Source organism: Pelodiscus sinensis, chromosome 3 (genome assembly GCF_049634645.1).
Source record: "Pelodiscus sinensis isolate JC-2024 chromosome 3, ASM4963464v1, whole genome shotgun sequence".
NCBI lineage: Eukaryota > Metazoa > Chordata > Testudines > Trionychidae > Pelodiscus > Pelodiscus sinensis.
In genome coordinates, this window is record NC_134713.1 from 198612181 (window position 1) to 198637238 (window position 25058).

General features: G+C 51.0%; 1 protein-coding gene across 3 annotated transcripts in view; it reads left to right on the plus strand.

The window, feature by feature from the left end:
- Positions 1 to 576: 576 nt before the first annotated feature.
- ACSS1 (acyl-CoA synthetase short chain family member 1) overlaps positions 577 to 25058 on the plus strand; it is a 58786-nt gene continuing 34304 nt past the window's right edge. The window contains exons 1-5 of one of the 3 annotated variants that reach the window (XM_075925863.1): positions 577 to 2875; positions 8467 to 8666; positions 10565 to 10740; positions 20628 to 20780; positions 24698 to 24845. In XM_075925863.1, coding sequence (XP_075781978.1) covers positions 2832 to 2875; positions 8467 to 8666; positions 10565 to 10740; positions 20628 to 20780; positions 24698 to 24845 — 721 coding nt within the window. In that variant the 5' untranslated portion in view covers positions 577 to 2831. The remainder of the gene's footprint in view (positions 2876 to 8466; positions 8667 to 10564; positions 10741 to 20627; positions 20781 to 24697; positions 24846 to 25058) is intronic. The other 2 variants (XM_075925862.1, XM_075925864.1) reach the window with 2 other exon arrangements.

The window sequence follows — 25058 nt, forward strand, 5'->3', positions numbered from 1 at the left end:
GTTGCAAAGTGGGTGAGTGGACAATGAGGACCCACCTGTGGCTAAACTCCTGTTTGCAACACAGAATTTTTCTTTAAAATTAATCCTGTGGATAAATTCACACACACTTCACAGGAAGGGATTTCCATTTTCTGCTCAGCAGAATACAACAACAGCTTTGATTGTATCAATATTTCACTGTGCTCTCCAATGACTATTGATTACACTTAATACCCATTTCACTGAACCATCTGTAGCAAATTCTATTTGGAACAGTAATATGCATTGAATAAACTTTTTTTAGTTATATACAAAAAAGAATTCTGACTATTAAATGAATAACTGGGATCTTTCAGGTACCCCAAAAGGAAGATTTGGATATAGCACAAAACACTGAAACTTATGATCAATTTTTAATTAAAATATCAACCAAAAAAACCTTCATATCAAAACAGTATGTGTTTTTCTTAGAATAAGGAAGTTGTATGAGAATCAGGGTCTTTTCCACCTAACTCCAGCTCCCCCCCCCCCCCCCCCCAAAATATGTACCAGTTCCGACTTACATACAAATTCAACTTAACAAACCTACAGTCCTTATCTTGTACGTAACCCGGGGACTGCCTGTAACAACCCAAGATTAATCAGAGTTCCAGAGTGTTTATACAAATGCTGTTCCTGAAAGCTAAGTAAATAAATAATTAGAATGTACTTTCTGAATTAGGACTTTTTGGTATATCTGTTCAGGACAAGCAGGCAGTGGACTGAAAAGTACAGACATTTTCATTCTCAGTTTCCATTGTGGTTAAGTGATTGTCATCTTTCTGCCTGCAGCCATCTGCTTGAGCTCATTTCCTTCCGTGCAGCCCAGCTGATCACCAAAAGCAGATTTTTTTTTTTACATGTGAGAACTATGATAATAAATAAATATAAAATGCAGAGAGACAAACAGAAATTGAACAGTACCAGGAAGCTTGAAGCTGTGACATGTTTACTTAGTGTTGAAGGAACTAATTTGTGCCATGAATCCTGGTGATTATGTTGATTTAAAAATTACATTGAAACAAGGGCTCTGAAGCCCAATGATTTGAATACACAAGCTGTACACTGGTTGCACACTGTCACAGTGTGGCAGAGCGCTGCCTGAGCCCAGGATCCTGCACTTCTGGCAGACATCCCGCCACATGGCCTCTTTCTCTTTACTAGAGGCAGGGTCACAGCCTACTGAGCCATCCTCATCACAGGCTAGTCCAGAGTATGGGGTGTATGTGTGAAGCCTCTCTACAGTCTCCCGACCCAGGGACAGGCCCTGTAGTGGTGAGGAACCTGGGCCCACCCATTACTCTGGGTTCCAGCCCAGGAACTCTCAGGCAGTGGCAACAGGCAGGGGGTTTGTTCTACTCCCCGTTGGGTAACTACTTCCCTGGGCCACTTCCCCAAAGGATCCCTCCCAGGACCTTCCCTCGGGTACCTGAGAAACTTACCCTGCTCCTTGCCTGACTTGCAGCTCTCACCCAGACCCTGCTCCCTCTCAGCACTTTGGCTCCTTCCTACCTCCTCACAGGCCCCAGAACTGACAGAAGAGGAGCCCTTTTAAACCCGTCTCTACTGGTTCTTGATTGGCCCCAGGTGTCTGATTAGCCTGACTCCCTTGGCGCTGGAAGGCTCCTAATTAGCTCCAAGTGTTCTAACTGGCCTGAGTGTCCAGCCTGATTCTGGAAAGTGCCTGCTGGTTCCTGGCCAGACCCTGCCACTTTACGCAGGGAGCAGAGACCTGCTTAATCTAGGGCTCACATACCTCCCTTCCAGTGCTCTTCTATAGCCATGTGACCTGACTCGGTCACAATAGGCATACCTGCACACAGCAATACCTGTATACCTACAGAGCTCTCGTTTCTCTGGGGCCTTTCTGCAAAGAGCACTGTGGCGAAGTCGGGCCCCCCGGTCAGCGGCACCGCTGCCGTGCCCCCCCTCTCGCCTATATCCACCACCCACAGTCTCGGCTTCCCGAGTCCTGAGCCTTCTGTCCTGGCCCTGGGTTTGTGGCCGCCCCGCCCGGGCTTTCGCTCAGCCCGCGGGCTTGGGCGGGCCCCCCGCTCTCCGCCCCGCTCACGACCCAGCAGCGGGGGTTGGCCCTCCGCCGGGCTCGACCTTCGGTCCTCTTTGGGTGCAGGGCGTGTGGCCGTCCGTCTGCGGCCTCAACCCTCCTGGCCCCCGGCTGGGGAGTCTCGTCGCCCAGGGCAAGGGCTGCGCGGGTCCGGACTCCCTTCTCCGTCCCGCTGGCTCCTCCGGCTCCGCTCCCCTGGTTGCCTGCCAAATGAAAGGGAATGCCGGCAGCCCCCTTCCCTTCCGGCCCCTCCCCCTTTTGAGCCGGCACGCCAGGGGCGTGCCGCTCACCCTGGCGTCTCCCGTCCGCCTCCTCCTGGGTCCCGCCGCCCGCCGTGCCCGACGCGCCTGCGGCCGCGCGCCCCCACTCCTCTCCCCGTGAGCTTTCCCCCGGGCTCCGCTCCGCCGTGCCGCTCGGCGCCTCTCCGGGGGAGGGGCTGGCAGTGCGGGGAGCTTCTTCCCCGTCACACACCTCCCCTCCCTGTCCCTCAGTCCTCTCCTTCCGTGTCCCCCTTTCCCCACAGCGCGATAAGAAGTCTGCGTTGACGTGCTCCCGCCCCGCCTTGTGGGCCACCGAGAACTTGTACTGTTGTAAGAACAGGTACCACCTCATTATCCGCGGGTTTGCCTCCCGCATATTATGCATCCATTGCAAGGGTGCGTGGTCGGTTACCAACTGGAACGCGCCCCCTAACAGGTAGTAACGGAGTGCTTCTACCGCCCAGCGCACTGCCAGTGCTTCCCGCTCGATGGTGGAGTACATCTGTTCTCGTGGCAGCAGCTTGCGGCTCAGGTAGAGTATCGGTCTCTCGGTGTCGCCCTGCTGCTGGGCCAGGACTGCCCCCAGAGAGGAGGTGCTGGAGCGCCCGGGCATTGTGGGAAGTGCTGGCTGCTTAGCCTGGTGAGCAGAGTCTGAGAGGTGCTGATGGCCTCACACTGGCCACATTTGGGTCCAGCACTGCGGCTTAAGGCTTAATCTTTCTATTCATGCCCGTCTGTGTGAAAGAAGCTATTTGCATATATTTGCATGTAGATGCAACCACACTTAAGTTGCGGCCCTCAGCATGTGCTGTGAGTATCATTGTGGCCCCTGGGGCTTCCAAAGTTGAGTAGCCCTGTTATAAGATTATGCTGTGTAGCATTGTTATAACCAGAGCTGGTCTTAGGGGCGGGCGAGCCGGGCGGTTGCCCAGGGCCGGCTCTGGTTATAACATGTCCCAACATTAAGAAAAGCAAGCTCAAACTATTTTTTTAAAGACAAAGAGCTTGTCTCCATTATGCTGGGGATCAATGCTGCAGTGATCAGTCCACCAGCTGTCGATTTATTGAGTCTGCTTAGATGCGATAAATCAGTCTCTGAGCGCTCTCCCATAGACACCGGTACTCTGCCAGGTTGAGAAGAATAGCCGGTATCAACGGGAGAACAGTGCCTGCCAACTTTATCACACACAAGACACCGTGGTAAGTATGTTGATTTCAGCTATGCTATCTGTGTGGCTGAAGTCACGTATATTAGATGAAGCAAAATACAGGACTATGTAGCACTTTAAAGACTAACAAGATGGTTTATTAGATGATGAGCTTTTGTGGGCCAGACCCACTTCCTCAGATCAAATAGTGGAAGAAAATAGTCACAGCCATATATACCAAAGGATACAATTTAAAAAAATGAACACATATGAAAAGGACAAATCACATTTCAGAACAGAAGGAGGATGGGGGGGGGGGGGGGGTGAATGTCTGTGGGCTAATGATATTAGAAGTGATAATTGGGGAAGCTATCTTTTTAATGGGTAAGATAACTAGATCCTTTGTTTAGACTCAGATGTAGAATGTCGAATTTTAGCATGAATGACAGTTCAGAGGATTCCCTTTCAAGTGCAGATTTAAAAGGTCTTTGCAGCAGGATGAAGGTGATTAAGTCATTGAGACAATGTCCTTTCTGGTTGAAATGGCAAGAAACTGTTTTTTCTTTGTGATCCTGTCTAATATCTGTTTTGTGGGCATTGATCCTTTGGCGAAGTGTCTGAGACGTCTGTCCAATGTACATAGCAGACGGACATGTATTTGCATGAGTGTATTTGCATGCTGAAGGCTGTGTGAACAGGCCAGGAGTGAATATCTTAACAGCAAAGTTCTGTGAAAAGCACCGGAGGTTAGAGGATTAAGGGGACACAGCTGTTCAGCAGCCCAAATTGTACCCTGGTCAGCTTTTCTTAGCTATCTCTAGCTATTAGAGATCAAGATGAGGCATAATGTATGGGTACAGGACTGGAGGCTGCAAACACACTTTATAGGGCCACAGGAAACTTGGCCACCCCCATAGTAAGTGGACATCCGGCTAACTGAAATCCTGCCAAAGCAGAGAGTGCTGGACTAGAGGGTACTTTGCTGTCTGACTCAGTTAACCCCTATGTACCAGTGTGGTGCTAGGGGAGATCATATATTTTATACCCACAGAACGGGAGAGTTTTCCTCACTAGTGATGTTAGATATTGTGTTTTTAGTAATCGTGTAGCCGCAACAATTTTTAGCGGTTACACAGTTACTAAAATACTCCCTGGGAGCAGGACTGGCAGCCAGTGTACTCCTGCCCCACTCCTGGCTACCCCTGCCATCCTGCGCTACAGCTTCTGAATCAGGGGCAGCAGTCCAGGGTGGCAGCAGCCCCTGTCTTTGGGGAGCCCGAGCTCCCTGCAGACAGAGGCTGCTCTGGCACCCCATGGAGCAGCCTCTCTACAGTGAGCCTGGGCCACCACAGACAGAGGCTGCTCTACAGCAGCAGCCCCTGCCCTTCTCCCCCATGCTGCTTCCTCTGATACCGAGGCAACAGCCTATGTTTGGGAGGGGGGGCACACGGCTCCATGGAGCTGGTGCTTGTAAGGAGCTGTCTTTTAACCTGGCTCCCCCAAACACCAGCTCCTGCCTTCCACAGGATCCCCACATGTATCAGCTCTCACCTGCCCCCCCCCGTACTGCTACCTCTGATAGAGAGGCAGCAACGTGGGGGGAGGGAAGGGAAGGGGAGGGCAGGAGCCAGTACACTCAGGGAGATGGCTTGAAAGCCGGCTTCCTGCGTCTACCGACTCCTGCCTGCCCCTTTCACGCTCCGTGCTGCTGCCTTTCTATCAGAGGCAGCAAGGGGAGGGGTGTAGTGTGTAGTCGTTTGGATTAACTGATAAGACCAACTTTATTGGTTAATAATTTAAACGTCTATACGCTAACATCCCTATTCCTCATACATGAGCTCCCTGCCATGTTCCGGTGGCATTTCCTGAGTGGTGGCAGCATCAGCAGCTGGAAGCTTCTGCTGTCTTCAGGAGGCCCAGAGCTTACCCTAGCTCTCTGGCTCCTTGGCTCGTGCTAACCCCTCTGCCAAAACCGCATCCTGGAACAATCTGGGATGTTCTTGGAGTCCTTTAGTCCAAGCACTGAGCACTTCGACCTGTTTGGTGTGTGAGATGTGACAGTATCTTGGTCCAAAGTTTGGCTGATCTCGCCTATTCTCCACAGTACAGATGCCAAAGGAAATGTACGAGAAATTGCAATCTGTGAAGCCCACAATGCTGTCTTTTTAGTTTGTTAAAGGAACATTTCGGCCATTAAACCAGTGTCACATGGATAGGCAGTGTGAATAGTGTATTTGTTCCTAGTCCGTGCTTTTGGGTTTCTCTCTACAAGGAACTGGCTTGTGGTTTTGTTCTTGTGGCAGTGACCCCTTGTAACACCATTCCCGATAATGTCATTCCATAGTGAAATTGCACATTGTAAGGATCATGAGCCAATTGATCAAATTCTTGTAAAATATACTCTGGTTGAGTTTTACTCCGCCTCTGCCCTCCTGCATGTCAGATAAATACTGCGATTATCCTTTTCTGAAACATCAAATAGTTATTCCAGTTCTGCTTCTTTGCCAAGATGCCAACATTGTTTTAAGCAGATTTTAAGGCCTGATTTTCAGAGGTTCTTCCGCGGAAGTCAGTGAGAGCTGCTGTTCAGACGCTCTGAAAATCAGGCCATTCATATGTAGGGACAAATACAGGAAGAGGTGTGCTGCTAGCGCAGGTGCTGCATCATGTAGCTAGCCTGACAAAATGCAGAGGCTCATTACTGTCCTGTCTTCTGCCGCCCACATGGTACCACAGACATTATTCCTGGGTTCATTCATATATTCCAAGATGAAAAGGGACCATCGGGATCATTGTAGAACACAGGCCAGAGGGCTGCCCCAAAATGATCCCAGAGCAGATCTTTTAGAAAAATCATCCAGTCTTGATTTTAAAAAGAGTCCGTGATGGAGAATCCACCACTACTCTGGGGGAATTGTTCCTCTTGTGAATTATTCTCACCATTAAAATGTATGTCTTATTTCCACTCTGAATGTGTCTAGCTATGACTTCTACTACTGGATCATGTCATACCCTTCTCTGCTAGTCCGAAGAGCCATTATTACATATTTATTCCCCCTGTAGCTACATCTAGACTGCAATCAAGTCATTCCTTAATCTTCTCCTTGCTAAGATAAATTGATTGAGCTCTTTGAGTCTATCACTATAGGCATGTTCTTAACCCTTTAATCATTTTCAGGGCTCTTCTCTGAACTGTCTCCAGTTTGCCGGTAGGCTACTTTACACAGACAGAGGAGCTTTGCTTTGGTAGTAGTTGAGTCTCTTCTCCCCTGAGGTGATTTTGCAAAATACACACATTTTGTTGTCTCTTAATGCTGTTTGGATGCTTAGGGCCACGTATTGATCTGTATATGCAGCTCCCATTGACTGACCCCAGTACAAATGCACAGCTGGTACACAAGAATGCTTTTTCTGATGAAAACACAACCAGTGAACTTCATTAAAGGGGTGCAGTGTACTCTGTAGAGCAGAGCTACTCAACTTTGGAAGCCCCAGGGGTGACAATGACACAGGACATGCCGAGGACTGCAACTTAAGTGTGGTTGCATATATATGTAGATATATATGCAAATAGCTTCTTTCACACTGATGGGCATGAATACAAAGTTTAAGGCAAGATTACACAACACACAGGCCCCATTTAAGTCAGTTCTGCTGATACTAATAAGATACAATATTTACCCGATTTCCACCCCTATGACAGCACTTTGAATGAGCAATGACAGTCCAGGAATTTAACTACTGAACGTATCTCAGCAGAAGGCATTTATATTGACTACTTTTTGTTTTGGCTCCCACCCACGGGCCACGTGTTGAGCCCCGCGAAAACCCACACTGCACTGCGGGCCACAAACAAACAGGCCGCGGGCTGCGTGGTCAGTATCTCTGCTCTAGAAAGATGGAAGCAGCCTGAAATTTTGAAGAGCAAGGCAGCTTGTCCTGGGATTGTCCTCTTCTAGCATGGCCAAGGTGTTTGTGAGAGTAGCAGATTGTGGAGGAATACATTTAGCTGCTTAGCAAACCGTTGCTTTTTTAAATCATTGTTGTACCCAGAGGGTGAGTTGGATTGAGAAATGAGTGAGCAGCTTGGAACAATGAACTGGCATAAACCAAAATGTGTGTAAGAATGTATTAATGTGATTAACAATCCAGTAACCTGATGTGCAGGAGGTCAGACTAGGAGGTCATGATGGTCCCTTCTGGCCTCTAGATGTGTTATCCTGTCGTTAAAAAGGATCTGGGTCCATATGAACCCTGTGTCCACAAGGCTAATCCATTTCTTACCTCTGCATATCTCTGAGCAGCCTCCTCTTCATTATTTCTTGACTGTCTTCTCTTCTGAGAGCTGTACTGGTTACAGGCAAGTGTTCATTTTGCCTAGGAGATGAGACAGTTGGGTGGTTGAAGTATTTACATTGGATATAAAAGAGATATAGCTGTGGGCATAGACTGAGAACTGCTGGCATTTCAGCCTGTGCTGTCTCATCAGTTCCCCAATGGCCTCATGTAGGGCACGTCTACATTACAAATAAAGGTGATGGCACAGGGAGGCATATCAAGCTAGCCCAGGTAACTTAGTAGTGAAGACAGGATGACACAGGATTTAGGACAGGCTCGCTGGGGACCCCGAGTGCATATGTGGTGGGGTTGCCAGCCTCCACTGTTGTCCGTGCCACCACCTTTCTGACTAGCTAGGTTGAAAGGCAGCTTGGGTATGCCTGCTCCTGGAACAGTCACATCTTTCTGGGTGGTGTGGCCATCCCCAGAGAAGCTGAAAAGCACGGGGGAGAAGATTGAACCTTGTGGGACCATACAGATAACAGCTTTGGAGGTGGATGAGCAGTTGCCTATCATGACCCTCTGGGTTCAGGTTCATACGTTTGTTCTTTGTAGCTGTAAATCTTTCATTGTGAGCAAACGAATAACATGCAGCTTGCCAGTGAAAATGACCCGGACATCTCTTTCTGTGCTGCAGGGAACTTCTGGACACGACCTGCCGTCTTGCCAACACACTGAAGAAATATGGAATACACAAAGGGGACAGGGTGGCAATCTATATGCCTGTGACGCCACTGGCTGTGGCTGCCATGTTGGCTTGTGCCAGAATTGGTGCTATTCATACAGTTGTCTTTGCTGGATTCAGTGCAGAGTCTTTAGCTGGGAGGATCATTGACTGTAAGTAGTTTAAAACGATGAACAAGCAATTTAGGAACGTGCTCTACTCCTTGAAGGCTTGATCCTTTGATGAAGATTCAACATTCAGCTTGCAAAGAAAAGCACGTAAGAACGGCCAGACTGGGTCAGGCCAAAGGCCCATCCAGCCCAGGGTCCTGTCTGCCCGCAGTGGCCAATGCCAGGCGCCCCAGAGGGAGTGAACGCAACAGGGAACCATCAAGTGATCTCTCTCCTGTCAGCCTTTCCCAGCTTCTGGCAAACAGAGGCTAGGGACACCATCCCTGCCCCTCCTGGCTAATAGCCATTGATGGGCCCATGCTGGCACACCTGAAATATGGTTGGCTTATTCTCATTTTGCTGGGCAGTTCAGTCTCTCCTTAGCAAAGCATCAGAGTACTATCACGTCATCGACTCTGTCTGCTCCTGACTGACTTGAACTGCTTTGGGTTTAAGAAGCTTTTAAAATCACTTAACATTCAATCAGTTTTAAATTGCTGCCACATAATGTATAAACCGTAGGGAAAACTGGGACCTCTGGCAAGGGGCTGGTTATGTTCTCTTAGAGCAAAATAACAGTTTCCTTGTGCACTCTTGTGAAGTGCTAAGTCTGCAGCATATAATTAATTTGTATTTCTGAAGCGCTTAAAGTCCCCAATTAAAGATCTGGGCCCACTTTGCTAGTCCCTATATAAACATATATATATAGGTGCTACCCCAAAGAGCTTATAATAACATTGGATAAACCAATGCTATACAACACAGAAACAAAGTCTCAAAAGGCAGAGGTCTAATGCATAACCTTAGGTGCTATGATTATTAGCAGTACATCTTCTAAAAGGTCATCTTTCTGTATGGCTAGCACGAGGAATTAAGTCTCATGGGATTTTTTTGAATGGAAGGTACTCTAGGTGGGGCAAGTAAAGGTTTTTGACTTCTCTTTTATCTCTGGTAACTAGTAAAGAGTTATGGGTAAACATTCGTTTATTATACAGCTGTATAATCTGCTTCATAAATAACATAACATGAAATATGTGTTGCAATTTGAAGTGCTGTGCTGAAGTAGTGCAGTTGTGATAGAGCTCCCAGGAAAATCCACAAATCCTGAAGCCCCCATGTGAGCTAACTGGGTGCTAGAAATCCATTGGCATCTCTAAAACAAACAAACAACAAGAACAAAAAAACCAAACAAAGAACACTGAATTTGCTCAAGATTGGGGCTTAATGGAAGTTTTGAAGGGGCTATAATATCTGTTTCACAGAAAGGGGAGTTGTGTGGAAGAAGATGGTTTTTACTCACTGTAAGAGTACGTCTACACAGCAGCGTTTTTTTCAGAATAATTGACGTTATTTCAAAATAACAAAGTATGCGTCTACACAGGAAGCCATTATTTCGACATAATGTCAGGCTAGAGGACTTTTTACTCCGACTCCTGTAACCCTCATTTCACAAGGCATAAGGGAAGTCGAAGGAGGAGTGTTTGACTTCCTGCTGTGTAGACTGTGCCAAAAGCCGAGTTAAGCTATTTCAATTTCAGCTACGCAAATGACATAGCTGAAGTTGCGCATCTTACCTTGACTTTTGCCCTGCTGTGTAGATGTGCCCTAAGCCGTCTGATCTAATTCCCATTACAACCAGTGGAAAGACTCATCTATTTTAGTAAGTTTTGTATCCGGCCCTAATTCTGCTCCTCTGCCTAAGAGACTGGAAAGGTCATCCTGCCTTCAGTGTATGAGGATTAGAAGGAGCATTTGCCAGTGATGTTGGCTGCTACTGTCTGCTAGAGTTTCTGAGGAGCCTCACCATTGCAACGGGCTGTTTAACATCCCTAAGGCTAGTGACACTGGGAGAAGGTAGTGAAAAACAAACTGATAGGTCTGCCAAATCTCTCTCTCATTAGCTGGCTGCAAAGCTGTCATTACCTACAACCAGGGAGTCAGGGGAGGACGAGTTGTAGAGCTGAAGAAGACTGTGGATGAAGCTGTAAAGAACTGTCCCGGTGTCAAGCATGTCTTCGTGGCTCAGAGGACAGACAACAAGGTCCATATGGATGATCGTGATATTCCTCTTGAAGAAGTACGTTGACTTTGTTAAATGTAACCCTTCTATCAGGTATTTCCTGAAGGGTGTGATGGTTTATAACTCAGCAGAGGGTGCATCATACATTGTAATACAGCCATTCCCCGAGTTATGAACAAGTTACAGACCAACACTAGGTCCGTAACTCGAAGTGTTCGTAACTCGGATCCCATAGAGTTACATGGCGACTGTGCTGTTCGTAAGCACGGATTGCCGTTCGTAACTCGGATCCGCATTTACGACCGCTTTGGTCGTAAGTGCGGATGGTTGTAAGTGGAGGTGGTCGTAACTCGGGGAGCAAAAAGGGAAAAGTACAAATCAGCTTAATCTAGAATGGGCACACTTGTAAATAACCCAGATATTTATATTGGCCTTTGGTGCTATGTAGTCTCAGTGCATTATACTAACAAGGAAGATCTATATGATCTGTGTATTCTCATTGCATAAATGAGGTAGATTAAAAGAATTTGAAGCAATTACGTATTTTCTTTTCTCTCCTTTTAGTATTTTAAGCCTAATTTTTTCTCTCTGATGCGATGGCTACAGATGCAGACTGCTGGCTTCAGTCCATCCTCTCTGGCATGTGTAACAAAGGATATGTCTACATGGGGGTCAAAGACCCAGCTGGCCTGGGTCAGCTAACTCAGGCTGGTGGGGCTCGGGTTCTGGGGTTCAAAAATTGCTGTGAAGACATTCGGTGTCATGCGGGAGGGTCCCAGAACTCAGGCTCCAGCCCAAACCTGAATGTCTGTCTACACAGCAGTTTTTATCCATAGAGCCTGAGCCCTGACTCAAGCCACCTGACTCAAGCCAGCCGCAGCTTTTATTCACTGTAGATGGGCTGTCAGTTGACTCCATCCTCGGTCACCGGTTTGGCATACTCCAAGACACCCTCTGGTGTCCTAGTCTTAACCTCTCGCAGATCAGAGTAACAGCTGTGGACCTTCCCCTGAGCCCCTCAGTACTCACCCCTCTTCTGTTCTAAATCTGATTGGTCAGTTTTATAATGTGTTCACTTTTTTTCATTGTATTCCTTTGGTATATGTGGACATGCCAATTCTCTTCCAGAATTTGATCTGAGGAAGTGGGTCTGGCCCACGAAAGCTCATCACCTAATAAACCATCTTGTTAGTCTTTAAAGTGCTGCACAGTCCTCTCTTTTGTCTAAACAAAATGGTGATACTTACCGTAGCTGGAGCTTCGTACTGGTTAATCCCAGTGACCAGAGCAATGCCTTCAGTTGAGGGAACCAGAGCAGCCTACTGCAGATTGGACAGGAACTTTCAAATGTTACAGCTGCATCAGTTCAGAAAATGGTCCCCTGAATTCCATTCCACTGTGGACTGCAATGCCCGGTGACTGCAATGCCCGGTGCTTGGAAATTACCCCAAATCCTCTCTCCCTTCAACAGTGCTAAGGAATCCCAGATCATATCGACACTACGACAGCGGCAGCATGGTTCTGTCAATGTCATTTATCGTCCTGAACTGGACATACTGCATGGAGCTGCAGGAGTAAACAAGACACAGGAGAGATCTTAATGTACGGAAAGGACAGTATAATTGACCCATCTCCATTGAGAAGGATTGTTTGGCTCTCAGGGTCCTACCTGCCTTTGCCCAAGATCCTGACATAGACGAAATTATTCATTTTCTTATTTAATTCACTACTATGCCCCAGATTTGAATGGAACTGACACTGCTGCAGAATCACCACTGCAAGGGTTTCTCTTACTGTAGGGCGTGTGGGAAGTGGGTCGCAGACCCAACCCTGGCAAGTCAGTCTGAATACGCATTGATGAAAGGCCACAGTAAACGTGTATGATGAGAGCTATCATTTGTCTGGGGTGTAAAATTCATTTCTGAGCCTCCGGAGGCACTTGCTGTGGTAGGATTGATCTGTCCGAGGCTGAGAGGCAATTGGAACTAGACGCATGTGTGCTTGTAAATGTGGCTCACCTGCAAGTATTTAAAGGGCACTTGCACTTAGTCGTGGCTCTCGGCAGACAGATACCTAAGGAATCTTGGAAGCGCTTCTTTACTGAGACCAGCATGAGTCTGCAGGGAGCAGGCCGCCTGCTCATTTCTCCAGCCAGAAGTGAAGTATTTGGAATACGCCCAGAGTGACAGGTGTGGCACACCTGAGGAAGAGGCTGCAGCTGTAGTCCTGGCAGCCAGGCTGAAAATGGCATCTGAAGAACGATCGTCTTCAAGTCTACGTCTTTTCTACACCATTTTCGGGAAATCTTTCAGCCGTGCTACAATCTTCATGTGCATTGTTGCAGCGCGACAAGCCTGGAAACAGAGGAGTGTGCTGGCACTTCAGATGAATGAAAGCCAAAGCCAGGACCAAGCAGTGCCCTGGGGTAGGATGATTCTCTCACAGCCCTCCACAGATCTGTGGTGTAGGAATTGTAATGTGGCACATGGCTGAAGATGACAAAAGACTGGTCCTCTTTATTATTAATATATTCTATGTTAAATAATGTTCACATTTCCTGGGCCCCTCCCCATCCCACACAGACAGATGCAAAGAAACAAATGTACTCATGGAGACTGGATACATAATATTTAGTCACATTCAAGCGCCAGACGTTAGTCTGAATTTATATCTCATGGTGATGGGCTTAAGTCCTCTGGCTGGGTCCCTCTCTTGGACCTAGTCCTGGCAATTGTCTCCTTCCTCCCACATGTGTGGCCGATGCAGTGCCCTAGCTGTGCAGTGTGGACCCATGCTGCTCTAGAGGGAGCAGTGGGAGACACACACACGAAAAAAACCTTTTATGATGAGACAGCTCCATTTTGCGTAGGTACATACTCAGCCCTGTGAGTCAGCTGTACCAAGGCTGGCCTGATTGAATATGCAGCACTGGGCACTGGTCTTATCTATTTAGTGTTACAATACTGAAGGCCAGAAATCAGAAGGATTTAGTAATGCAATGGTTTACTAACCTTGCATATGAATTTTCAGGCATGGTGCCATTGGAAAGTACAGCTGAAGAGACCCTGTTCTCTCCCAAATGAGTAGGTGTACAAAATATGGCCAGTCAGATTTTGTGGCAGAGGAGGCTTTGGAATACTAGAGAGATTGGAGACTCTCCCACCGGAACCCAGTGGTTTGCGTTAGGAGACCCGCTGACCTCTCCCTGCTGTGGAGCAGGAGCGAGACAGGGTCTGAGAGAGCACTCTGAGACATGGCACGTGGTGGCTGACGCAAGATGCGTTCTGTGCTCGGCTGTTGATTGTGATTGAGCAGAAGGCAGTGGAGTTTGCATATGACAGTAAAGAACATCTGGATTTTGGCACTTGTGCATGTGGGCAAATGGCTGACTTGACTTTGGCTCTGCATTCATATTCACTTTCCTGAGAAAGCTGAATGATGCGTCCTTCGACAGGGCAGCAGCAGTAATTTCAGCATCCACAGCAGCCTTAACAAAAACCACAAAGGAGCTTACTTCTATTTTGTATACTCCCTGGGAAGGTGGTGTTTGATAATGGACCACAAGGAATCTGAATCAATTCCAACAGTTTATATGGAAGAAGAAAATGAAATCATCCCTCCTCTTCAGATGGACAGAAACAGTAATAGAGAATCAGTAAAGTCACTGAAGAAACAAGCGCGAAGTACTGAGCCAGTAAAATGAAATGACCCTGTAAGCAGGTCCGCTTCCTGCCCTGTTCAGAAGGGAGTTTACACGTGAGACGCAGTCCAGGCTCATCCCCTTCCTAGGAGTTGGTTGGCTTCCCTGATCATTTAAGTAACAGAAACTTACGTTTCAGTCTAAACTTTCTCTCCAAGATTAGCTGTTCCTGGAGGAGTTGTTTTTGCAGGACATCTGTCCCAAATCTGTGTCCTTACAAGGGACCTCACCTTTCCTGTATCCAGACTGAACTAACTGAATCCACCTGCTAGTACGAATCAGCACGTATTCTATTCATGCAGGGCTCAGGTGCTGGAGAACACAGTGACTCTTTGGAGCATATGCTTACAGCCTGAGCCCTTAATTATTTCTCATGTACCAGTTCCCACTGACATGGTAAAAGTCTCCGAGGGGTAGCTATGTTAGTCAGTCACTGTAAAAACAATGAGCAGTCCTGTGGCACCTTGGAGACTTAACATTTACTTGGTCAGGAGCTTTCCTGGGTAAAACCCACTTCATCAGATGAGTTGGAGTGGGATTCATAGAATCCAGGGTATATAGAACAGCAAAGGCAGTTACCTGCAGGACCAGCATTAATGGAGCTAATTAAGTCAGGGTGTCCTAGTCACCTTATTTGGTGACCATCCAGGGCGGGGAAATTGCTTTTGTAGCTTGTGGTAACCAGTTAGGATCTTTTCTCCAGGGGTGAAAGTAACTGACATTTCTTACAGGTACTGTCCTGTCACAACCTCCCCCACCAGGGGCTGCCCAGCCACTGGCTCTGCCACCCCCGGGAGCTCTCCGGCCACCGATCCTGGCCCCTGAAAGGGCTCTCTAGCCACTGGCCCTCCCACCCCCACCAGGGGCTCTCTGCCTGCTGGCCTTCACCTTTGGGCAGGGGGCGAGGGGCAGGGGCAGGATTAAGGTCCCGCCCCCAGCTGGCCACTTTCTCACTGGTGCACTGCAGCAGGGCGCTCTGGCTTACTTTCACCTCTGTTCAAGCCTAAGTTAAGATCTATATTCATGCCTAAGGTGCCACAGGACTGCTTGTTGTTTTACTCTGGATGCTTACTGGGTGCTCAGCTGCTGAGTTATTCCCGAAGCCATGGCTAAGAAACAGATTTCGCTCTTTTCAGACTTAATCTGCTAAAATCCACGGAAACGAAGCAAGAGAGACAAGAAGTCTAGGCTAGGGCATACGGCTCGCGGGCTAAAGCTTAGTGAGACAGCAGCAGCGCGATCCTCCCGGGGTGAAGGGAATTGGGCAATGAGAAGCCGTGTAAAGCAGCCAGGTCTTTAATAGATCTTGTTTTAGTTGGGTCAAGAGTAAGTGCTCCTCGGCCATCCAACACGGGTGGGCAAGACAGCCTCCACGGGTTGGGTCCGGCCCGTGGCCACCCTGCCGCCCCCCACCTTCAGGCCAACGAGACCTGGAGGCAGGGGGAGCACTCAAAGTCTCCTCCCTCCACCAGGTGTGCACGGTACCAGAGGAAACCACCAGCTGTTCAAAACAGCTGGCAGCTCCCTCTGGGTGCTCCTTGTAGGGTGGGGGCGAGGGGCAAAGACTTCACATGCTCCCCCGCCCCTAAACCCTGATTAGATAGGAGGTGAGGGGGTGCACAAAGTCTCTTTCCATTGCCAGGGGCGTGCGGCACCAAGAGGGAACCCCCAGCTGTTCAAAACAGCTAGCAGTTCTCCCCCCACCCCCCAGGCCAATAAGGTCTGTGAGTGGGGAGCATGGGAAGGCTCCTGGCCCCTCCCCTTCCACCCCAGGCCCCGCCCCTTCCTGGGCAGCCCAGGACCACTTCAGAAATTTGTGAAGTGCCCCCCCTTCAGATATTATTGCCCACCCCTGATCTAACGGGCTCTCGGGGTGAAGGTTCCTCAGATCTGGTTAGACAGTGAGTAGCACATTACATCAATGCTCCATTTTCACCTACCACAGAGCCACCTATTACTAGCTCAGTGTCTGGGGAAGGGACTAGCGAGCCTCTGGGTTCTGTGAAGGGCCGGATCTGCCACCCTGCCCCAGGCTGCGCTGTACCACACTCGGAACACCATCAAAGCCCATGGATGTCGGGAAAATTCCTGTTGACTTCAGCGGAGCCCATCAAGTCCTTTGTGACCAGCCTGGCCCCTGCCAGCGCGACTGCTCCTGTGCGTAAGCAAGGCTGGCCGAGGAGACGCGCTCGCTGCGCCTGAAAACCAAATGCTGCTCTGGGGGAAGTCGAAGGTGAGGGCAGAGGAGTCGGCTAAGGCTGGAAGACTCTGGCCAGGGCTGATCGTGCCTCCCGCTGGAATGGACGTCTGCTTTCTGGGTGGAGCATGAAGTGCTGAGCTGTGCACAGTGAGCCCACACTCCCCTGCCTTGCTCTTGGGCTGGGGCCCGGGGATGTCCGACTGTGCTGGCAAAGAGAGCGTCCCCAGGTGTAACAGCCGCTGGGGAGAGGCACTAGGAGTCAGCCCTCTGGGGCAAGGAGTGGTGTGTGAACGGCATCGTCCCGGGTAGCTCTAGGAGGCACTGTGACTCAGACGTCCCGCTGAGGCATAGCTCCCCCCGTCTCCGTATCCCAGAGGCGAGCTGGCCACGCTAGCAGCACCATGGGGCCAGCTGCTCTGCCCACTGCAGGACTGGGGCAGGGGTTGGACCTGAGCCTCCAGCCTCTCTCCAGTCACTTGCTCTGGGGATGGAATAAGCAGGCCTGGAACCCCTCCTACTCCTGCCCACACTCAGGGTAACTTGAGCTCTTACCCCTCCCTCCTGTTGGACCTGAGTCCATGGCCTTGGCGTGCCTCATGGACTGTGAGATCCAGCTGCAGCCAAGGGGCTTTGCGAGGACGTTGGCTGGGGGTGTCTGGAAGCATGGGGATTACTCACAGACTGCCTTGCCTCTCTCTCGTCTCTTCAAGTTAAGTTTCTCCCGTGTCAGCAGGGTTCTCGCCCCTCGCTGGCAGGAAATGGAGGCAGGCATAGGGAGAGCCTACGTGTGAGTTAAAATGGAATTGAAAATGTCAGTTAAAAAAGAGGAATCCTTAATTGGAGCTGAGCCCCTAAAGACCTTTCTAATATTGCCAGGGCTGCCTCGTGATGGGAGTCGCGCTTTGATCCTCCCAGGCTCTGGAAACCCACAGAGAGTCCCTGCTGTCTTATGGATGGCTCCATGCACGCCTGAGCCTCACAGAAGGGTGGGGCTGGAGACATCCCACATGAACGTGTATGTAGGGGTACGTCTAAACTACATGGCTCTGTCGACGGAGCCATGTAGAGTTGTTGTTTTGGCAAAGGCAAATGAAGCCGCGATTTAAATGATCGCGGCTTCATTTACATTTACATGGCTGCAGCGCTGAGCCGACAAACAGCTGATCAGCTGTTTGTCGGCTCGCCGCTAGTCTGGACGTTCCCCTTGTCGACATCAAAGCCCTTTGTCGGCAGCCCCGGTAAACCTCATCCCATGAGGAATAACGGGGCTGCCGACAAAGGGCTTTGATGTCGGCAGGGGAGCGTCCAGACTAGCGCGCTGAGCAGACAAACAGCTGATCAGCTGTTTGTCGGCTCACCGCGGCAGCCATGTAAATGTAAATGAAGCCACGATCATTTAAATCGCGGCTTCATTTGCCTTTGTCTATAATCCTAATCTACATGGCTCCATCGACGGAGCCATGTAGTCTAGACACAGCCTAGGGCGTGTGGCACTCTCTTTTGTGTCTGAGTGCAGGGAACAGAGAGTGCCTGTCATTGAGCATCCATGCCGGCTCCTTCACCTGCTGTGTCCTCAGGCCTGCTCCTTCACTGGCTCTGTCTGTCCTCAGGCCGGCTCCTTTGTCACCTGCTGTGTCCTCAGGCCGGCTCCTTCACCTGCTGTGTCCTCAGACCTGCTCCTTCACTGGCTCTGTCTGTCTTCCGGCCGGCTCCTTCGTCATCGGCTCTGTCTGTCCTCATGCCGGCTCCTTCACCTGCTGTGTCCTCAGGCCTGCTCCTTCACTGGCTCTGTCTGTCTTCCGGCCGGCTCCTTCGTCACCTGCTGTGTCCTCAGGCCGGCTCCTTTATCACCTGCTGTGTCCTCAGGCCTGCTCCTTCACTGGCTCTGTCTGTCTTCCGGCCGGCTCCTTCGTCACCTGCTGTGTCCTCAGGCCGGCTCCTTCACCTGCTGTGTCCTCAGGCCTGCTCCTTCACTGGCTCTGTCTGTCCTCAGGCCGGCTCCTTTGTCACCTGCTGTGTCCTCAGGCCGGCTCCTTCACCTGCTGTGTCCTCAGGCCTGCTCCTTCACTGGCTCTGTCTGTCCTCCAGCCGGCTCCTTCGTCATCGGCACTGTCTGTCCTCATGCCGGCTCCTTCACATGCTGTGTCCTCAGGCCGGCTCCTTCGTCACCTGCTCTGTCCTCATGCCGGCTCCTTCACCTGCTGTGTCCTCAGGCCGGCTCCTTCGTCACCTGCTCTGTCCTCATACCGGCTCCTTCACCTGCTCTGTCCTCAGGCCTGCTCCTTCACCGGCTCTGTCTGTCCTCAGGCCGGCTCCTTCACCTGCTGTGTCCTCAGGCCGGCTCCTTCACCGGCTCTGTCTGTCCTCAGGCCAGCTCCTTCGTCACCTGCTCTGTCCTCATGCCGGCTCCTTCACCTGCTGTGTCCTCAGGCCGGCTCCTTCACCGGCTCTGTCTGTCCTCATGCTGGCTCCTTCACCTGCTCTTTCCTCAGGCCGGCTCCTTCACTGGCTCTGTCTGTCCTCAGGCCGGCTCCTTCATCACCTGCTGTGTCCTCAGGCCGGCTCCTTCACCTGCTGTGTCCTCAGGCCTGCTCCTTCACTGGCTCTGTCTGTCCTCAGGCCGGCTCCTTCGTCACCTGCTCTGTCCTCATGCCGGCTCCTTCACTTGCTGTGTCCTCAGGCCGGCTCCTTCACCGGCTCTGTCCATCCTCATGCCGGCTCCTTCACCTGCTCTTTCCTCAGGCCGGCTCCTTCACTGGCTCTGTCTGTCCTCAGGCCGGCTCCTTCATCACCTGCTGTGTCCTCAGGCCGGCTCCTTCACCTGCTGTGTCCTCAGGCCTGCTCCTTCACTGGCTCTGTCTGTCCTCAGGCCGGCTCCTTCATCACCTGCTGTGTTCTCAGGCCGGCTCCTTCACCTGCTCTGTCTGTCCTCAGGCCGGCTCCTTCACCTGCTGTGTCCTCAGGCTGGCTCCTTCACCTGCTGTGTCCTCAGGCCGGCTCCTTCACCTGCTCTGTCCTCAGGCCGGCTCCTTCACCGGCTCTGTCTGTCCCCAGGCCGGCTCCTTCACATGCTGTGTCCTCAGGCCGGCTCCTTCACCTGCTGTGTTCTCAGGCCGGCTCCTTCACCTGCTGTGTCCTCAGGCCGGCTCCTTCACCGGCTCTGTCTGTCCTCAGGCCGGCTCCTTCATCATCGGCTCTGTCTGTCCTCAGGCCGGCTCCTTCACCTGCTGTGTCCTCAGGCCGGCTCCTTCGTCACCTGCTCTGTCCTCATGCCGGCTCCTTCACCTGCTGTGTCCTCAGGCCTGCTCCTTCATTGGCTCTGTCTGTCCCCAGGCCGGCTCCTTCGTCACCTGCTCTGTCCTCATGCCGGCTCCTTCACCTGCTGTGTCCTCAGGCTGGCTCCTTCACCGGCTCTGTCTGTCCTCAGGCCGGCTCCTTCACCTGCTGTGTCCTCAGGCCGGCTCCTTCGTCACCTGCTCTGTCCTCATGCCGGCTCCTTCACCTGCTGTGTCCGCAGGCCTGCTCCTTCACCGGCTCTGTCTGTCCTCAGGCCGGCTCCTTCATCATCGGCTCTGTCTGTCCTCAGGCTGGCTCCTTCACCTGCTGTGTCCTCAGGCCGGCTCCTTCACCGGCTCTGTCTGTCCTCCGGCCGGCTCCTTCGTCACCTGCTGTGTCCTCAGGCCGGCTCCTTCACCGGCTCTGTCTGTCCTCATGCCGGCTCCTTCACCTGCTGTGTCCTCAGGCCGGCTCCTCCGTCACCTGCTCTGTCCTCAGGCTGGCTCCTTCACTGACTCTGTCCTTATGCCTGCTCCTCTGTCACCTGCTCTGTCCTCAGGCCGGCTCCTTTTTTGTCTTCTCCGTTGTCTGTGTTTTAGGAAATACTCAGCTTGCCAGGCTCTCTGCAGCGATGGATGGCATCTGCTGAGGCGGTCAGTTCTTTCACCTGCGGCTGGTTCGCTGGTGAGACACTTACAGTACGTGCTGTTCTGGAAGGATTTGCTGCACGAGGCTAATGCGTTTCTTTTGCTCCTTCTCTCCCCGTAGGAGATGGCCAAGGAGGCCCCTGTGTGTGCTCCTGAAAGCATGGACAGCGAAGACATGCTCTTCATGCTTTATACCTCAGGGAGCACGGGCAAACCCAAAGGGATTGTTCACACGCAGGCTGGGTACCTGCTTTATGCTGCTGTGACACACCAGGTACCTGCCAAGAAAGAACGTTTGTGCTTTATCAGTAGCAATGTGGGACAGTTGTTTGTTTAATAAGGCTGCTTCTGTCCATGTTTGCAAATTGTCTAGCGTATTGCGTGCAATGGGGTTGAAAAGTACACAAGAGCCCATTAATCATTACATTGTATTGATTTGCTTTCCGGAAGCACGCTGCCTGGAGAGTCCGATCCCAGGGCTTGGAAGGAATGCGAAGGAGGCATTTTGAATTCATCCCTCATTGTCGGTCTTGCTCCGCATTGCAGGGCTCTTGCTGCACACAGGTGCTGGGTTTCTAAGAAGGGATGGCAGTTTGTGTGCCTGTCTGTTGCAGAGCAAACAAACGATTAATGCTTACTGTTTCTGCCTCTGCCACTGATTTGCTATGTGAGGTCAGGCAAGTCCGTTAGCCTCACTGTACCTGCATTTCCCCCGAAGCAAAATGGGCCTAATGAGACCCTTGCAAAGGGGTGTTGTGAGGCTCCCCTCTTGCTGTTTCTGCTTTGAGGTCCCCCCCTGAAAAGTGTAGTAGAAATCCATGTAGCATTATAGCAAAGTTTCTAGAGGAGATTTCTGATCTAGTCCCCGGCCCCACTCACGTGTCATTTTCAGAGAGACCCTTTGGGGTTCTCAGCTCAGCGGTGACCTTTAGAAGATTTGAAGATCCATTTGGGATGATGGGCTGAGCTGTTAAACCTTTCTCCAGTGGGGTGGTTGCACCAGTCACTTTTTCCCCCCAAGTAACTGCAAGGTGGGGCATACAAATCTGTGTGCTTCTCAGTCCAAAAGGAAGGTTCCCAGCTTTGGTCTAGGCATTCAGAGAGTCTTGCTTCCCACACGGGTGCTTTCCTCTAAACGTACAGCCCTTTGAGCACTAGGAAAGGTGCTGTGCGAATGATCCAGCACTGGCCCTGGACCTGCTTGCTGGTAAGTCTCCTTGGCCCTTTGATTCGCATTTCAGGGTAGAGCTTTGGGTTCGGTGTTGCCTCTAAGCTGAGCGCTTGGGCAGCCATCCAGCAGAGATTCCAATGCCACCCAGCTGATTAGCAGAGCGCCCACAGCCAGCAACACGTGCCTGTACTGGTGGTGCACATCGGCACATGCCTCAGTGCACTTCACAAAATGTATTCTGCACATGGAAACAATTAGAGGGAATATTGGTTGGGTTTTTGTTGTTTTCTCAGGCTTTTTTTTTTATTACTTAAAAGGTAAATCTAGCTACAGCTTTCCAACTCTGGTAACATGTATCAGCTGCTGCAAGAAGGCAGGCTTCCTAGGCAGAATATTTCAGGGTATGTCTACACTACAAAGTTAGTTCGAACTAACAGACGTTAGTTCGAACTAACTTTAATAGGTGCTACTCTAGCGCTCCGCTAGTTCGAATTTAATTCGAACTAGTGGAGCGCTTAGTTCGAACTAGGTAAACCTCATTTTACGAGGATTAAGCCTAGTTCGAACTAGCTAGTTTGAATTAAGGGGTGTGTAGCCCCTTAATTCGAACTAGTGGGAGGCTAAGGCTTCCCAGGTTTCCCTGGTGGCCACTCTGGCCAACACAAGGGAAACTCGTCTGCCCCCCTCCCGGCCCCCTTAAAGGGGCACGGGCTGGCTACGGTGCCCGTGCCAGGTGCAAGCCTGCCAGCACCCAGCCAGCAGACCCTGCACCTGGCACGGATCGAGCCACCCACCCGATGCCCCCCAGCCCTCCCCCTCTTCCCAGGACCAGGCTGGCGGCTCCAGGGAGCTTGCCCGGGACCGCAAGAGGCGGGCGCCTGCCTGGGCTAGTGCGGACATCGTGGACCTTGTCCACGATCTCCGTACTAGGCACAGGAAAGTGGCCGGCTTGGGCAGGAGAGCTGCCAGCCTGGCCACCCAGGAGCAGGTGTGCATGAAAATCAAGGGGGTCCACTGAGACCCCCGACCCTGAGCCCTGAGCTTACAATGGCCGTCCTGGGTCAGACCAAAGGTCCATCTAGCCCAGTAGCCTGTCTGCCGAAGCGGCCAACCCTAGGGACCCTGGAGGGGATGGACCGGAGACAGTGACCAAGCCATTTGTCTCGTGCCATCCCTCTCCAGCCTTCCACAAACTTTGGGCAGGGACACCACTCCTACCCCCTGGCTAATACCACTCCATGGACCCAACCTCCATCACTTGATCTCACTTCCCTTTCAACTCTGTTCTAGTTCTAGCCTTCACAGCCTCATGCAGCAAGGAGTTCCACAGGTTGACTCTTTGCTTTGTGAAGAAGAACTTTCTGTTACTAGTTTGAAGCCTGCTACCCATTCCTTTCCTTTGGTGTCCTCTAGTCCTTCTTTATGGGAACTAATGAAGAACTTTTCTGTATGCACCCTCTCCACCCAACTCCTGTTTTTAGAGACCTCTATCCTGTCCCCCCTCCGTCTCCTCTTTTCTAAGCTGAGAAGTCGCAGTCTCTTTAGCCTCTCTTCATATGGGACCTGTTCCCAACCCCTGATCATTTTAGTTGCCCTCCCCTCTCCCAGCCTTTCTCTTCCCCTCTCCCACCTCCTTTTCCCAATCTCCCCCAGTTTTATTCAATAAAGACAGATTCCATTTTTGAACACAATTGTCCTTTATTTTGTACATCAAGAAAAGGGGCTAGGGAAGGGTAAGTGGAAGGAGGTGAGGGAGGAATGGGGCACGAGCCCCTGATGGGGAGGACTGGGCTGGCTCTGTGGGCTTCTGGGGGTGGAAGCTCTCCTGCAGCCCCCCAATTGCCCCCTCTCCCCAGATGGCAGCCTGCGGCAAGTGCAGCCGGGCTGATGGCCGAGTGGTGTGATGTGCCCAGTGTGGGCACTCCGGGCACTCCAAGCCAGGACTGCTTTGCAAGCGGGGCACCCCTGAGAACTGTCTGTCCGGGGTGGGGTCGGGACCCTTTAAGCACAGCCCTCGGCTAGCCTGAGACAGCATCTCCACGCTCTAAGTCCTCCTCTGATGCCCTGCCAGCACTGCTTCCAGCCATCCTTAAGCCCTGTTCAGGGTCCACTTAATGTGGACATGCTAGTTCGAATTAGCAAAACGCTAATTCGAACTAGTTTTTAGTTCTAGACGCGTTAGTTCGAATTAGCTTAGTTCGAATTAACTAATTGGAACTAAGTTAGTTTGAATTAGCGCTGTAGTGTAGACATACCCTCAGACAGCCGGGGAAGTATAATCAGCCCCAGCTTAGGGATGTAAGTGACTAGCCAACTAGTGATGCGACTAGTCGCTCCCTCTCTTGCTGTGTTGCTCAGAGGGAGGTGGAGGGGGGCTCTGGCAGGGCTCTTGCTGTGGTTCAAAGGCAGAGGCGCCCTTATTGACTGATCGAATAGTCGATGGACATCCTGTTGACAACTGGATTAGTTAATTATCTACATTTATGTCTAGCCCAGATGCTGTTATCTGACTAATGTGAAAGGCTGTTGGTGTGTGAGGGTGCCTAGGGCAAGCTGAACCTAACTGAGTCTCTTACGGAGACCTATTCTCCTTCATTAATGCTCAGGGCATTTGCCTGGAAACAATCAGAGCGCTTGTAACTATGCAGTCGGTTAAACCCTGAGGCCCGACCCTGCGAGGAGCTCTGCCTGGCTGAGGAGCCGTTGGCCTTGGCGGGACACAGGTGCAGGCAGCCTCCTACACACTGCGGGATCACAGCCTTCACTTTTACTCATGCAGACTCCCACTGAAACCCATGGGCGTGTGTCTGGTTTGATTTGGCCCACTCCTTGGTTACAAATGGTGCTGTAGCCTCCAAACGCGAGGCCAGCCGTGCCTCTGCGCATTTGTAGCTCGTGTGTCTGTGCGCTTGCTCTGTGTAGAGCGTTAAAGGTAGCTTTGCAGGCTGAACTGAAATGGGTGCAGCACATATTATCTCGCTCAGCATCAGGACACAGCTTCACACTGCTTTTCTTTGCAGCATGTGTTTGACTACCAGCAAGGTGACGTCTTTGGCTGTGTGGCTGACATCGGCTGGATCACGGGACATAGCTATGTTGTATATGGACCACTCTGTAATGGGGGAACCTCTGTCCTCTTTGAGAGCACTCCATTGTATCCTGACCCAGGTGAGGGAGTAATTGGTTGCGGTTTGAATTAAGCATGTCTGTAGCTTAGGAGCCTGTCAAGTGTGACCTGGCTGCCTTGGCTCCTTCCTGTTATCACCTCTCCCATGTCTCTTGAGGCTGTGTCCATACATGCTAGGTGTATATATGTGCCCAGGATAATACAGGTGCTCTCAGCATTGCTTTATAGATACAGCAAGTAGAGGCTGTAGAGTT